Source organism: Anas platyrhynchos, chromosome 7, assembly GCF_047663525.1.
Source record: "Anas platyrhynchos isolate ZD024472 breed Pekin duck chromosome 7, IASCAAS_PekinDuck_T2T, whole genome shotgun sequence".
NCBI lineage: Eukaryota > Metazoa > Chordata > Aves > Anseriformes > Anatidae > Anas > Anas platyrhynchos.
Genome location: NC_092593.1, coordinates 4,859,629 through 4,875,493, shown reverse-complemented (window position 1 = coordinate 4,875,493; position 15,865 = coordinate 4,859,629). Strand labels below are relative to the sequence as shown.

Genomic DNA, 15,865 nt, shown 5'->3' with positions numbered 1-15,865 from the left:
ACCTTTTTTGCGGGTGCCAGGGATGATACATTTGAAACAGTTCAGATTCTTGGGAAACAGATATTGCCATTAGGAACTGCTTTCTCATGTTTATTCGACTCTGTAATTGATATATTTCATTCCATACTTCCTGATTTACTGAAATCAGTCCACAAAAATAGGTACAACTTCTTTTTAAAGACCCAAGTAAGTCCCATTTTTGTGGTCAATGGATGTTCCTCACAGTGTTTTGTTGGATCAGAGCCTTAAACTTTATATACTTGGATCAGAAATATAAATATCCAGATTTTCTATCAGAATTTCAAAACAAAGAACAAAAAACTTGAGCAGTTGCCCAGATTGTGGACCATTTTCAGGTAATACTGAGGCTCTTAAAATCACCACGGACCCCTCCAAAGCAAGAGCAAAGCAATGAGGCTTCTTCAAGTTCTTTTTGCTCAGAAAACAAAAAACTCCTCAAAAGACAGAGAGTAGCTATTCCCTGCCTCTTCACCCCATCTCCCCAGGAAATATTTCCCCCAATATTTCAAACCATATGTTTAGATTTGTCAGCCCTGAACTGACATGGTGTTACGTGACATAACACACCAGAGTAGCTGCCACCACATGGCTTTCCTGTGCCAGCAGCAACCACACAATGGTGTTGGAGGTACCACAACTTTTTGTTTACTTAGAAGTGAAATAATTTTGATGAGTGTATGGTATCAGTTAGCAAGTGTTGAGTTCTTTATGGTGATATTGCTCATGTCGACTTAAATGGAAAACGGATCATCTCAAAAATCTTTAATAAGAAAAGTTTCTTACTGTACTTGTAGTGATGCCCTGTGGAGCCACTAGAACTAAAAATCTGTCAGCGTACTTGGTAGAAACTTTGTTTCATGGTTCTCTAACTCATATGATTGAGATTAAATTGAACAAAATCTTGGCACATAGTTTGGCAGTCGAGAAGCATTCCTCTGTTTGTGTGTGTGTGTGTGTGTGTGTGTGTATGAGACAGGCAGGCAGAGAGAGGGGAGAATTCAGCAGTCACTCAGTCGGTGTTAAATTATCAGGTGCTACATATTTTTAATAAACCTTAGTGGAAAGATAAGATAAAACCTCTTCTAATGAAAATCACTTTCACTGAGGTTATAAACTAAGCCTTAAACAAGCTAAGCATCTACTGTAACCAATTAACTACTGAAAATAAAATCATTCAAATTCTCTTGCCCGGCTAACCCATAAACCAGACTTGAATCCAAACAGAAAGGTAACATTCTAGAAAGGGTGCTCTTTAAGCATTCCAGTTTTCCTGCTATACCACTAAAACAGAGGAGCTCAAAACGGCCTTATTTAATGCCCAGGTCTGTGACCTCCAGGGCTATCCTCACTGTGGTGGCATATCCAATGATGGAGCGTTTTGCTTAGGTGCCCTTCTACCATCACTGAGCAAAGAGATGTTCCCTTTAGATATTTTGCAGTCACAATATAATGTTTGAGAGGCATCTGGATTTGCACTCCAGAAATTGTTCCTAATGTTTTCCTTTATTATCTTTATTTCACTTGCATTTTTGTTTTCTGGTATGTCGTACATTAAAAACACAAAGAGCACGGCTTACAGTGAGAGTCTGTGCTAGAAACTTTGGAACTGTCTTGGATGTCTCTGTAGTAAATGTTGTTAATGATTACTGGAATTTTCACCAAAGAAGGAAATTAGATATGGAAAACACTGTATGCCAACTTCTCCTTTCCAAGTCTTTAGAAATACCAGAGGATCTGTGTGAACCCTAGTAAAAGGGCTGAGATTGGATTTCCACCTTCCTTACATCATTCCATGTTGCAGTCAAAATTAAGATACAAAGGCAATGATACAAATCAAAATCCTTCCCGTAGCCTCAAATTTTAAAATAATTATCTTCCATGAAAATATCAAATTTATGCCTTTACTTCACCCAGAAATCAGCTAACAGATATCCGGTGCATTATATTGCCAGCATCTAGCCTTTTTTCTTCTGAAAAGTGGATATTTTTTCTTTATTCTTTGCATGTCTCAGGTACATTTCAGCTATGTTATTTGTATCTCCTTGTGTTATTTTTTAAAAATATCTCAAAACAGATAGTAATTTCAGACTACACTTAACTTCTTTTCAGGAGCTCCTGAGGAATTCATACATGAGCTTTGTGCTACTTTAATATAGTGTACTTTAGTATGGATGGCAAACTATATAATGAAAAGTATTTCTGTGTGATCTATGGAGTGGCTTTTGTCGAACTGGTGAAGTATACACTAATTTCTTAAGTTCTGATACTCACCACTGTTTGTAACCCAGTTCAGGATTTCTGTGGTTTCGGTAGATCTCCTGACTGCACTTCTTACCTAATATTGCTTTGGTGACAGTTCAGATTTTGTCCAGATTAAATGGAGGCAGAAAAAGTCTTTTATGTGACCTGAGCCTGTTTGGGACAGTTAATGTCCCGTATGACAGGAGAAATAAAATACAGAACTGTAGAGTCCTGCAGCTAAGAGGAAAAAATAATGGAAAAATATGTAAGCACGATGGGCTTGTGTCATGTTAAAGTTAATGTTTCAGTCTTTTGACATATTACTGCTTAGTGTCACTGTTTCATAGTGACAGTTGTATTTGTCAAGTCATGTTTGCTAAATATGATTTTTGCAAAAACAGAACAATTTTGTTCACTTATTGAGGGAAGTTGCAGACTAGAGGCTTATCACACAGAAGGTGTAAGAGTTCAGTGGAACCCCATGATCTCAATCATTAGCGGGTCTTTAAATGCATGCAGTGTATACTGGGAAAGATATTCACGAATTAGAAGCTATCTATGCATATACATACACACACACCTTTGTATTATCACATTTATATGTTAGCCAGACATGCAATGCTAAGTATAGCCATATCTACACTTATCTTCCAAGAAAGCCTCTGAGTTTTCCACACAGGCATGGACTGTAACACCCACAGGTGTCTGATAGCGTGCCGTAGGGTAAAGAATCTAATTTTTAGATGTTTTCTCCCACTTAGAGATAAAAGGCAAATAGAAAGATAGACGCCTACAATCTTATATTAAAAAGTAAAACTGTTACCAGCTGCACACAAGAGCCCGAACTCCATTTTTAGAGCACCGTTCTGCTAGAACAATCCTTCTGTTAGAAATATTGAGCTGGTCTAATTTCTAACCATACGAAACATATCCAGCCTTCTGTGTTATGCAATGAAACAAGTGCTGTCAAGTGCCTAGCTGATGTTTCTTTAACTGTTGTTGGACTACAGCAGATAAACTGTGTTCGCATCCACACCACAGCAAAGCACCATGGCTGTAGGAAGTGCCCACAAATGGTTAGGCAGGACCTGCTCCTGGAGACAGTGAGACAGATAGCTTTGAGACATCTAAGCTTGAACGGAGCATAGCTGTCAGGTAAAAATGGGGCTGTTAGAGAGACAAATACAGGGCCTATCTGGACTCCTCAACTATATCTAAAAAAAAAATAAAATAAAATAAAAAAATTGTCCCATGACTTTATATTTCTATTCTAAACATCTCTATTCCATCCTAAATTTCCTATCCTTATCACCATCCTTAAAAAAATAAAATAAAAAATCTCTGCCAAGCAAAGGTACTGCTGTCCAGAAAATGTAAATTCCTTACCCATTTTGGCTGAAGGTTTTGTGTGCCCAAATGTATGGATCTTCCACTTGCAACCGTTAAAAGTCTCATCAGCAGCAGTGCTGGTCAGGATGGGGAGGTGACATTGCCGAGGTCTAATTTAATCTCTCACTATTGTGAAAGATGTGGAAAGATTTGTCCCTACTGTGCACTAAATTCTCTTTAAAATCAGCATTGGGAGTAAGGGATGTTTGGAGAATTGTGTCTGTCCCTAAGCTTTTAACCACAGTTCCTACTGATGTCAGTGGACCTGACTGAAAGTCCCATATAGTCCTAAGCAAGGAGTTAGACCCCCCAAGTGCAATTTCCCTTAGTATTCTGATGCTGCTCAAAAAACACAGGCATGATGTTGGTGATGATGGATCCCCAAATGAAGCACAGTTTAACCAAAGTGGGAGGATTTAGCAAAATGCATAAATTTCTCGTATGCTACTGTCTGTAACAAGCAGATCCTCAGCCAGTTTAGTGAGCATAAGTTACAGCTGGCTTCTGCTGGAATAGTTTATGCTCTTGACCCTCCTCAGTTGTGTAGCCAATAGGGAGTTGTCAGGCTACATGTGTTTTTAAACTTCTTTCAGCTAAATCAGAAATCCAAAAGCAAAATACAGCTCTCAGCAGTATCATGTGGAGTTGTGACACTCCCTGGAGGGCTCAGGGTCCATAAACCAATGAATGGATTACAATGAGGCATAAATGTAGTATTTTCATCCATGACAGATATAATCTTGAGCCTGTATTTTTCATGTTACTTAACTCTTTCAGAACATAATGTGCGACAGAAAATGTCTTATAATGCACATTGCAGTAAATATCAGTCAAGTATGCTTTATTGCTGAGCTCTACATGTTTCCAGAAGTTAACAGGCACAGCTGGGATGTAAGAAATGGCAGCGTTGTATATATTTCTTGAACACACAAAATACCTTGGCTCTCTTCTCCCCTCCACTCAACATTACATCCCCAGCTGTTCTGAGCATGTCAGATAGTGGATGAGTTTTCCATCAGCAGCTTCTCCTGAAATGATAACCTTTATTAAGGCTTTCATTCTCCCCAAAATAAACCACATTATCCACATTGTCATCACATTCATATTAGACTGTATTGTATATATATAGCAGATATTGCATGGCATGGAATAATAGAAATACTAACTGATGGGAGGTGGTAAACTGCTATTAGCAGCTTTACCTACCAGAAAAGAAAAATCAGTGTTAGTATTTAAAGTCTTTAAAGTATTTAATGACCATCATAAAAATGTCTCAGACCTCTCTACCTGAAATCCCCTTCTGTCAGCCCCTGTAGTGCCATATGGCCACGATGCCACATGGGTAAGTGTAAGCTGCACATCTCTGGGAACATGAAGCTGCTTGTATCCTAAGAGAAAGGAGTGCAGGTGAAAGACCGTTCAGCTTCTGAAGACTTCTGATACTCCTGAAGGACTATTTGGGAAGCAGAAAGCAGAAAGAAAAAAAAAAAAAAAAAAAAGAAACAAAAAAAAGTCTATTTGATAAAGTAGCAGGGAACCATAGATATTCTATTTTTTTTCAGATAAATCAAGTGTTGGTCAGAATGGACCTTCCAACCCATACATGAGAAGTAGTAACTGCAGCAAATGAGAGCAACAAGGAGTGGAAAAGGAGGTATTAAAATAGAAAACAAATAAACAAAAACAAAAGCAAACAAACAAAAAGAATCCACAAAATTAAATACTAATATGTTACAGAGAGAGAACGGATATTTCCAAACATTTGCTAATTTCAGATATTATATATAATGAGTTGCATCGAGTAAGACGATGTTATTTCTTTTTAACTGCCATTCCATTTAAACCAGTGAGTGATGTGTGTACTTGAGGTCTGTATTTGGTAGGGATTTTTCCCCTTTAGCATAAACCTTGTTGATTTAAAAATTGAACAAAGATGAATCAGGTGGTAAATGTATTCATGTAATCATTTTCATTAATAAGCCGTTATAAATAATAGAGGGAAGGTTTTAAGTGTATAATTTTCTGTAGCACAATTGAGATTTTTCCACATCTTCAGCAGTAAGTTAATTAGAATCACCTGCATTTTCTTGGGCGGACACCAAATGGATTGCAAACAAAAACAGATTAAAATAGCTGTAGCTCATGGCATACAGATGACAAGATTCACAAAGAGGACAATCAGGCAATGAAAACCTCCTCTTTTTCAAACATTTTTAAAGGAAATTCAGCTCTTGTGAGTCGCTGTAAAAAGACGTTTGTAAGTGTTTCGCTGAAAGACTAGAATGGCTTTGTTTCTGATCCCATGATGAGTGAAAGAAATGTTTAAGAAAGATCACTTTACAGAGAGATTCAGACTGAAATGTGATGACTGTGATTCAAGCCAAGCCAAAAATTACAGCTCAGAATTAAAGGGGATGGACGTGGCTTGGGAATCCATTTTCCCACATTCCTGAATCTCAATCATCCCAGCCAATGTTTAAAAGAAAATACAGTGGAAAACAATGAGGTCACTTTGTTTAGCTGCAAGAAGCGGGACTATCGGAACGGCAAAAGTATATATTGGAAGTAACGGCAAAATTACAGTGAGCACGCTGCATGTTCGATGGTTTCATTCAAAACAAGTAGCTTCAAAGCCTAGTTTTTTTTTTTTTTCCTTGTTACAGGGAGCTTTCTGAGTACATCTTCTTGTTCCTGGGGTTTTTAAACCATAAACTTCTTGAATGTCAAAGACAGAGAAACACAATAGAGAAGAAGATGGATACAGAGTGAGCTTGATTTAGGCATTAAACAGCAGCCCTGCATAGCAGTGAACTGTGTGCTAGTTTAAATTGCACTCGCTCTGTACTGTCGCTACCCTTATTTATTTGTATATAAATATCCAAGTAGAAATTCTACCATCAAGTGATATGAAACAGAATAAAGTATATCATCCATCATATTCACTTGTTACTTATTCTCAGTATGTAATGCTCATATTCAGTGTTGTAATTGCTTCCATTAAACAGTTTCTACGGGGTCTTGAAAACAATAAGATCTTAGTCAAGCTTTTCTCCTTTCATTGCATCTTGAAGTTATTACCGCAAGAAAAAATGAGATTTTCTTTTTATGTAGGAATGCCCCTCATCTTCTTGATATTATTGCAGTCAAACATAGGATTATTTCTCATTAGCTAATTTCCTAAAGAGATTCACCAAACCTCATGTCAGACACCTCCTATAGACTCATTTCTTAGCTTGTTAAGAGCTAGTACAATTATTCCCTTCCTTCTTTCCCCCACTACCCTTGTGTTTACTAAATTCTGATACAGTCTTGAACTAATAGAAAAAATAAGACCTTGTTCATCCTACTTTCAGTTTGGGCTTGCCTGCCAGAGGTCCTGTAACTGGACAGTTCTGAGGTCATGAGTCCAGTGCCTGCAAATGGTGTGAAAAGTTACCTATAGAGAGGTCATCTTCCCATCCTCTCTTTAATACAATGAATGTATTTTATGTTTCATTTTATTTGCCTTAGTATCAAATACAGTGCTCTACTGAAGATGCTGTTTGCAGTGCGTGAAGAGGTGAGGTCTCTTCCCCCCTTCTATTTTGATATCCTCTTTCTATAATTCAAGGGATCAGATTAGTTCTCTTTGCTGTAGAACTGAACTGGGAGGTTCTATTCAGCTGGTTATCTAAAATAACCCCCAAGTCCTTGGCAACCTATGTCCAGAGTGCTGGGTGTGCCCTGTGTTTTTCCATATGAAAACTTGTTTTACTGGACCATTTAAGGTGGCAATTCAGACCTTCTGTAACTTTACCTGTCCTCATCATTATTTAATACCTCCCTGATCTTTGTGTCATCTGCTTACTTTGCCAACAGAGATTTTTTATTGTTGCTCACATCTCTGATAAAGATATTAGATGGCACTGGACTGAGAGCTCCACTCTTGCAAGCTCTTCCAGTTATGACCTTGTTAACTGATATCTCCCATTAACTACCATATTTTGAGGTCTGTCATTGAGCCAGTTTTTAATCCATGTAATATATGCCCTGTTAATTCCATAAAATGCAAGTGCTTTAATCAAAATGTCATGTGGTACTGAGTCAAATGCATTTTGGAAAGCCAAATATACTATTTCAACACCACTGTCTTTATCATCCAGACCTGTCAAAAATCCAGTCTTTCAAAAAGATGCAACAGGTTTGCTAGACAGGGCCCTGATTTCCATGAAACCATGCTGATTAAGATTAATTATATTTTGCTCTGAATTATTTGTTCATAGAGTCGTGAATTAATTATTTAAGTAGACTGTCTGGGACCGAGGTCAGTCTAGCCAGTCTCCGAGCGCATCCCTCTTACTGCTTTTACAGTATCAGAGTAACTCTTCTGCCACTCTTTCCAACCTTAGTCATTTTGAAATATTTCTCTATATTTTATTTGCAAATGAAAAACACATGTATATTATGATCACTGGTAAGTGAAAACGGTATTTATTTTTTTTTTATGACAGCAATTATCTCTCTGTCCTTCAGAGTGACTTCCAATATTACCTGCTGTTCAGTCTCCTAGGTTTGTTTATTCTTGTCTGGCTGGTAGAGCTATCTAGCATGGCAGTTGTATGGCACCCACAAGAAGGGTGGTTACGATTTCATTCCAGAAGAACAGGGCAAATCCTGGTGTCAGTCTCCAGCTCCACTATTCAGGAGCTTAAGGGCATGCTTAACTCCACACAGCACAACCCCAAAAAGCAGGAGAGAGACGTCACCAGCACTGAAAGCCCCACTGAGCACAAATAGTCTCATATTCAAATAAAGCTGGTGCTCGTTTCACTCTGAGCTGTGTACCAGGTTTGCTGGTTCAACCATCTTCCACTCACACCACCTGTGCATCGCACCTCATTGTACGTACAATAAATTCCATGTGTATGCTGCTAATGCCTTCATGTTCTTACTGTCTCCGTGGTGTAACTCAGGTTTGGTTTGATGTTCTCACCAATTTCATCTCTGATTTCCATTGTGTCAGACAAAATAAATAAATAAGTAAATTTCTCCTATATTTGCCTGAAAGCCCAGGTACCTTTTGTATCCTAATCTAGATGCAGTGCTTTCAGTGCTGAATTTTAACATGTTGAATTTATTCGTTAGTACGCTTCATGATTTTCCTTCTAATGGCATAGAAGTATTGATCTTCTGTAAAACTATTTTTGTTGTATGCTGTTTTGTGGTGTTTTTCTCATCAGTCACATCAGCTTGCCATTGGTGCGCTTGCTGCATTCACACACTTCTGCCTCTTTAAATGACTTCATGCCTCATTTCTGTGCCCTTAGTAAACTTTAAAAAAAAATGTTTATAACTCAGGTATTTATGGTAAGATGTATATGAAAACAGGAGGAAAGAATTATAGTTTTAGGGAGAACATACCCTGATAATGACCTCTGAAATATTTGTAAAGATAGCCCTGGGCATCTGAGCCCACAAAATAGTTTATAATACAACAGCTTGATTACATAATGATACTTTAGTTTTAAAACGTATGATCTTTCTGTTTATGGGAAGGCATAATAGGCTCCTTTGAAATACAATATTTTTGCCCTGAACATAACTGATTTTAAATGAAAGGACTAACTAAAGAATGCCTTTTTTCAAGTTTGTACTTCACTTTGTTGTTGAATCCAGCACGATGGTTTCTTTTATAAAACTCCTAACAGGCCTGGGGACCACACCTACTTCAGGATGCATTAATTGTAAAAGTTTCATGGGTTTCCATGCAGGAAGTTACCTCGTATCATTTAAGATGATATGTTTCAAGTTCTAAATCTTGTTAAAAAAACAAACAGAGAGAAAAACATCTATGTAACCAACACCCCAACCACTTTCCCCTCATCCCCCTGAATTTCCTGTTATATGTTCAATTTTAAGATGTTGTCAAACATTCATTAAGCTTAGGCAGAACGCAGTGTGATTTGGGAGAAGGATTCATTCTCTGCACCAAAACAGAATTAATGAGAGCATTTCATTCAAGACAGTTCATAACGCATCAGAATAACTTCAGCCAGTATCAAAGCCTAACATTTTACAACTTTTGTTTGGATATCACCTAAATTATTCCTTTGCCTGGGTTTTTAATGCTTTTTCTGCACTGCCTGGTTCCAGCTCAAACTGCTACTGGAGCTGGCACTGACCTGTATACATGGTTGTTTCCGTTTTGGCTAACAGCAGGAGTGCAAGAAATGTTCTTAACTAACGTTCTTATAAGACCTTCAGTGCAGTTCTGCAGAGGGTATTTCTATCAATTGTTCATGAATTCTGAACAAACCTTAATTTGGCTACCTTTTAACTTTCTTATCAGGAGAGCCTGTGTGAATTTTTAATGAAAGCTAAACCTTGCCTATAGTTGGGGTGTTAAACTGATGTATTCTTGAATAAGTCATTTTCTTACATTTCTTATACCTTTACAAAATTTAGAAGGATGGAAACATTGAAGTCTTTATCAAGTTTTTGGCTGCCATTTGTAATTGCGGGCCCATGCTATTCTCAGGTTCCTCATTAAAACAAACAAAAACAAAGTTGGAGCTTGGGATATAAAGCAAATAAGGTAATTCTTCCCCTCCAGGGCAAAATCCAGTAATTCATTTCTGATAAAACCCACTCCAAAGCACAAGAAGGTCAGCCTATAGTGAGCAAGCAGTTGGACTTTATTAAAATGAATATTTTTCCTGAAATGTTCTTTACCACTATACTTGAACGCCAGCACCAGATAGGAAACTCTGAACAACTTTTGTTTCATCTTGTTCCCTAAGTATTTATAGCCTGCCATGAAGAAACACTGACAGCAGTGCAGTGATGTTTTTATTCTTGATAGAGGTGCCCTTAAAAGTGAATTTGCTTTGAAAATTGCTCACAAAATCAGGACATTAGAACTATAAAGACATCTCTTTCTTTCTCTCTCCCTCTCTCATTTTTTGCGCCTAATTGGATTTCCAAAATAAGTTGTTAACAATCCAGCTAAGATAATGTGGTCATGAAAAGGATGTCCAAATCCACCAATTTACATTGGTTTGGTTTGGCTTAACTTTCAAAGTTCTTGGAGCAGAAAGTTGATGGCACGTGAACACTATAATTGGCTTGATATTCTTGGATTTTTTTCTCCCTGCCATATTGTATAGTGTCCAAATGAAATGCTAATCAGAGCTCATTTCTGGACCAAAGTAAATTTATAACAATAATAATTCACTTATATACTCCACATCATTTTGCAAGATGTAATATCCTCCAATTTACAACATAGTTTGTCATTTTCACTCGATCTGGATAATTTATGTAGTTTCATAGCAAGGGGGTTGAGCTGTTCCAAATTGATGCTATTAATGCGAGACACTGCTATTTCACCCAAAGTGACATGTATTGCTTTCACTTCCACATATCCCAAAAGGTTGAGAACAGAGTTGAGTTAAATCCAAACAAAAGTTAACATTCTGTTTTGGGGCTTTTTGTTTGTTTGTTTTATTTTTCCTCTTTACTTTTTGGTTTAGACTTCAATTTACATGATGAAATTCTTAATCTTACCAACAGGAGTCCCATATTCCTAAACAAGGAACTACTCTTGCTCTCTTACTTTCCCCTTTCTAAGATGAAATGAAGTTCCTCAGTTTTAGGATAAAATTGCATTATTTAAACATTTTAGTAATTTCCATTTGCTCATATGTTATATATCCAGTTGATGGATAACTTCCAAGCGTTCTTGATTGGCAAATCCTTTTTGATTTCTCTTAAATAAACTTATTCTTTATCCCTCTGTAACCAAAGGGGATCTTCCTGAAATGAATCATCATTTTCAGTATTATGTTGCAGGATACCCACAGGTGCAGGGTAGAAAATAGTCTAATAAGAGGAATAGATAACCAATGTATAATATGGAATTTTTATTCCTCTTTAAAATAGATTATTTTTTGTAAACCAAATCAGAAAGTTCCTTGCAGGGTGGACATAAAATAAGAACTGTAATTTGCAGAAAGAAAAACAAACAAACAAACAAAAAGCAACAGTAATTTGTTTCTGTTTGAATCAAAAGTAAAATTAAATCTTTTAAAAAGCCTCAAGATAGTGACATTACCTCCAAACATTGGACTCTTCTGCTTGGGGCACTCATCTGCCAAGGCATGATGCAAGTATCTTTGAAATGAGGACTTGAACTTCAGCTCCCTCCTGTTTAAGTATAATTACAACTGGGCTTCTGAGTTGCTTTTTGACTTGTTTTCACTTTTTCCTATACTTTCCATTTTTCCTTTTTCCTCACCCTGAATTTAAAAAAGAAAAATTCCCACTAGACACATTGTCAGAACTGAAATATTTCCTGAAAATATTTAGTTTTGACAAATTAACATTTTCCACGAGAAAGGCTTTCTCTGAAATTGTTTGCCAAAAGCTAATTAAAACTTGTGTTCCAAGTGATGAGTAGCCTTAAAAAAAAAAAAAAAAAAAAAAAACCAAAAAACTGTTTGGTGTAGATTCTCTTAGTTTCTTGTTTACTTGCAAGCCTTAAATGTGGAATGACAATGTACAGTTTTGTGTTTTCAATTTTTAAGCATGCAGATTCGGTCATTGTTTGCACAATAGCTAATTCCCCAAGGAAAGGAGAGCAGTTCCCATGTGCTTTGAAATGCTACAGCTATGCAACCAGGGCTGGAAGTGCTATTTTAAACAGTCATATCAGCAGAGCTTGCTGTAGGAGATAATATGTCACAAAAGGGAGTATGACATCTAGTTTCACCTAGAAGATAAACCTTGAGTAGATATGCAGGGAGAAACAAGACTGTCAGGTTGTCCTTGAAAAGGATGGCCTATATTAATGAAGAAATGCACTCCGGGGCATATGCTATTTGGGATATTTAATTTCAGCTTCAAACTTGTCTGATCTGCTATGAAGAATATAGTAGAGAAGCTTTAGTTGTGTATAGTCTCACACACGTCATGATTTCAGAGTGGGCATCTCACCACTTTATTTCAGAAGGTCACAGCCTCAGAAATTCACATCTGAAAAACCCAGGCCCCAGACTGAGAAGCTTCCCCCATTAATACAAGTTATTAGTAGAAGCACCCCGCGTTTCAGCAGGGCTAACATACTGTCGTGTGTATCCCAAACAGCCCTTCTCTATGAACACAAGAGCTAATTCACTCTTCCTTTCCCGTCACACTCAAATACCTTTGCAGAATCGTATTCTGCTGACAGAATTACAAGATAATTACAGTCAGGTATTTTGTATTCACTTAAGCTAATCTACCGCTTTTATTTTTCATTGTTGTTGTAATCAGGCAGGAGGCACTTCAGTTTTTGTCAGGTGGATTATTTTTCAGTCATTCACTGCACTGCACTTCTTCATACTTGTTAGGGTGCTTCTGGCTTCTTGACAGACATACAAAGAAAAATACTTATATGATCTAAAATGAAATATGTGTTTCTCTTTCAGGTCTAGAAGTTGATGGAATATACAGAGTTAGCGGCAATCTGGCAACAATACAGAAGTTACGATTTGTTGTCAATCAGGGTAAGTGATTCCTCCACCCTGGTAATGTTTTGTTTAGTATTTAACTGTCTCAGATGACAGAATTTCAGAATCTGCTATACATTAGTGGCATAGAATGATGAGCTGTGTTTTGGAAAAGAGAGGAAAGGGAAGGTAGAAAGATATTGCACAGAGGGAAATGTCAGTTAGGAGAGAGGAAAAACAGCACAGTAAGCAGAGGAAAATAGTAGTTAAACAGGAGATGAGAAACAAACAGAAAAAAGGAGGAAACGAATAAATGAAATAAGGTGGCAAAAACAAAGCATATGTAGAAAACCAAAGAATCAAAGTGAGAAAAAAAAAGAATAAAAGGAAAAATAGCAGATTGTTTGGATGTTGAAAGTTAAACAAAACTAAAAATAGAACAGAGATCCAAAGGAAAACAGACAAAGAGAAAAAGGTGCTGAAAAGAACTGAAAAAGGAATACTAAAACTAAAGTCCCGGCTCTGACAGAATCAGTGGAAGATTTACCTCTGATTTCAATAAGGCAAAGATTTGATCCCAGGAAATGAGAAGAAGAAAGATGAATGTTTGGGGAACTTGAGAACCAAAATTAGAATCAAGCATTTTGTTATGGTTTTGTTTAATGAACATATTGCCCTAGATTCCGCATATAATGTACATATGTACACATGTACACAGATGTAGCTAAAGGAATCTAACATTGATCAATAGATACTGTTACAGGTGTGGAAGCTGATATTGGTAGCTAATTAGGATACATGACAAATACATTGACCTCTCTGAACAGTGTACTACTCTTGGCAAAGACTAAACGTATTCGCATTTAATTGCTTAGCAAATACCATTGATGACAGTGAACCTCCTGAACCCACTTAATGAGAAAAACAAATTAAGCTTTTCAGAAATTTGGAACAAAAAAAAAAAAATCTTAAATTGTGTTCAAGACTTTATGCTCTTGGATTAATCAAGGATAAATGCAAAGCTTCTGCAACTTTTTATCCTACTTTTTCTTCACTCTTTCACGGTTACCTGACAACTATTACTAGAACTGCTAAATACTGTGCAGTGTATATGGTTTTGTTTGTTTGTTTGTAGATGGTAATTGTTGGAAAACAACTTCCTCAATTGGTTTTGTGTTATGCATAAACTAAGGCTTTTGACTCAAGAATTCTCATAATATTTGTGGTGTCACACAATAATACTCCCACCTTCAAGCCTGAATTCACCTCTCTGATGAAGGTTTCAGGGGACTAGTATCTGTTTGCAACCTCCTCAGCTGCTCCAGACCATTCTTGTCTTCAGCTGAACCTGGAAGCTGCTTTATGAGGAATCAGTATTTATGCCAGTAAATTCAGTGAGACTGAATAAATCATCAGGCTCATGGTTTTGACTCGTTACTTGGGTTCCCTTAGATTTATGGCTGTTGGGTATTTGTGTGTCGATAATGTAGTCTGCCTTGGCTTCCAAGCGACTGTGCACTGTATTTTGTTTGGAGACAGAGAGGCAAACCCAGGATTTTCTATCCTTCTTCGCTCCCCGGGATCTTTGCTCAGGAAAAAATGTGCCATAAAAATAATGGTCCTGTCTATCATGTCTCATGGCATCCAAAGGTTAACGTACTTGAGGTTAACATTACTGCTCAAGTTTTCACCTAAAACAGATGGGCTGATACTGCAAAGCTAGACAGAAGTCTAAGCTGGCTTTTTGCAGCACAGAGGTACCAGGCACCTTTTTCTTCTGGTTTATACCACTGTGAAAAATGAATATATAATGGTGAAGTTAATGGTACATTAAAGCCACTCTGACACTGACTACTTAGGGCACCTGCAGTAAACCTGCCTGTTGAATGACCAAAGAAAATTCAGAGGAATAGTGCTGCTGGAGCACTATGTTATCATGTTATCTGTTGTGAGAATTATTGTTTCTTGTGTTAGTCTTTGTTGAAACAACTAGAGCAGTCATGCATACTGTATCATAATGAAATAGATTTTAAGTGGGAGGTGAAATTACCCAGCCAAGCCCCCTTACATGCCTGTTAAAATCTCAGATATGCAAATATCTGGCCAGGTCTGAAGTTAGCCTTTGTTCAGGTAGATGCTTGCAGACATACCAAAGATGCTCTGCTGTAAACCCTAATGCCACATTTGCATTCCTCAGGGGTGACACCAACACCACGTGAGGGGAGAGAGTCCAGCATCTCAGCCCCCAAAGAATAATCTAACGGTTGCTAATCAGAACCTTCACAAAGTAATTCAGGCACAAAGAATGGCTTTAAAATTGCAGATCGCTGTTTCATTTGTTTAAATAACATCCTTTCTCTCTGTTAGGTAGGAAGCTGCAGGCAGGGAACAGCCCATTAACTCACGGTGTGGCTCTACAGATGTGGATGCGTGTGTGTTTGTGTGTGTGCGTGTGTGTGTGTGTGTTTTAGCAGCCTGCTAATATTATCCTGACTTCCAGGCTGCTGACTGGAAGATATATATCCACTTCATGGTCCCTCCTAATCCCTAAATGGATTTCAGAACAGCCAGATCCACAGATTACCTGGGAGGCCCATCAGGTAGCAGCAGGGAAATTGTAGGTGCAGAGAGTTGGTTAGGCAACAAAAAGGTGTGTGGAGAGGAGTGAGGAGGGGATCTGAACAGCTTTCCTCTGGGGCAATAGCCATGGCTCAAGAGCTCCATGTACCTGCAAAAAAAAAAAAAAA

The 15,865-nt window shown here is 37.5% G+C and overlaps 1 protein-coding gene across 4 annotated transcripts in view; it reads left to right on the top strand.

Moving 5' to 3' along the window:
• ARHGAP15 (Rho GTPase activating protein 15) overlaps window positions 1-15,865 on the top strand; it is a 332,166-nt gene that overhangs the window by 212,657 nt on the left and 103,644 nt on the right. For all 4 annotated transcript variants that reach the window (XM_038182038.2, XM_072040669.1, XM_038182039.2 and 1 more), the window contains one exon: window positions 13,098-13,175. In XM_038182038.2, the coding sequence (XP_038037966.1) occupies window positions 13,098-13,175 (78 nt within the window). The remainder of the gene's footprint in view (window positions 1-13,097; window positions 13,176-15,865) is intronic.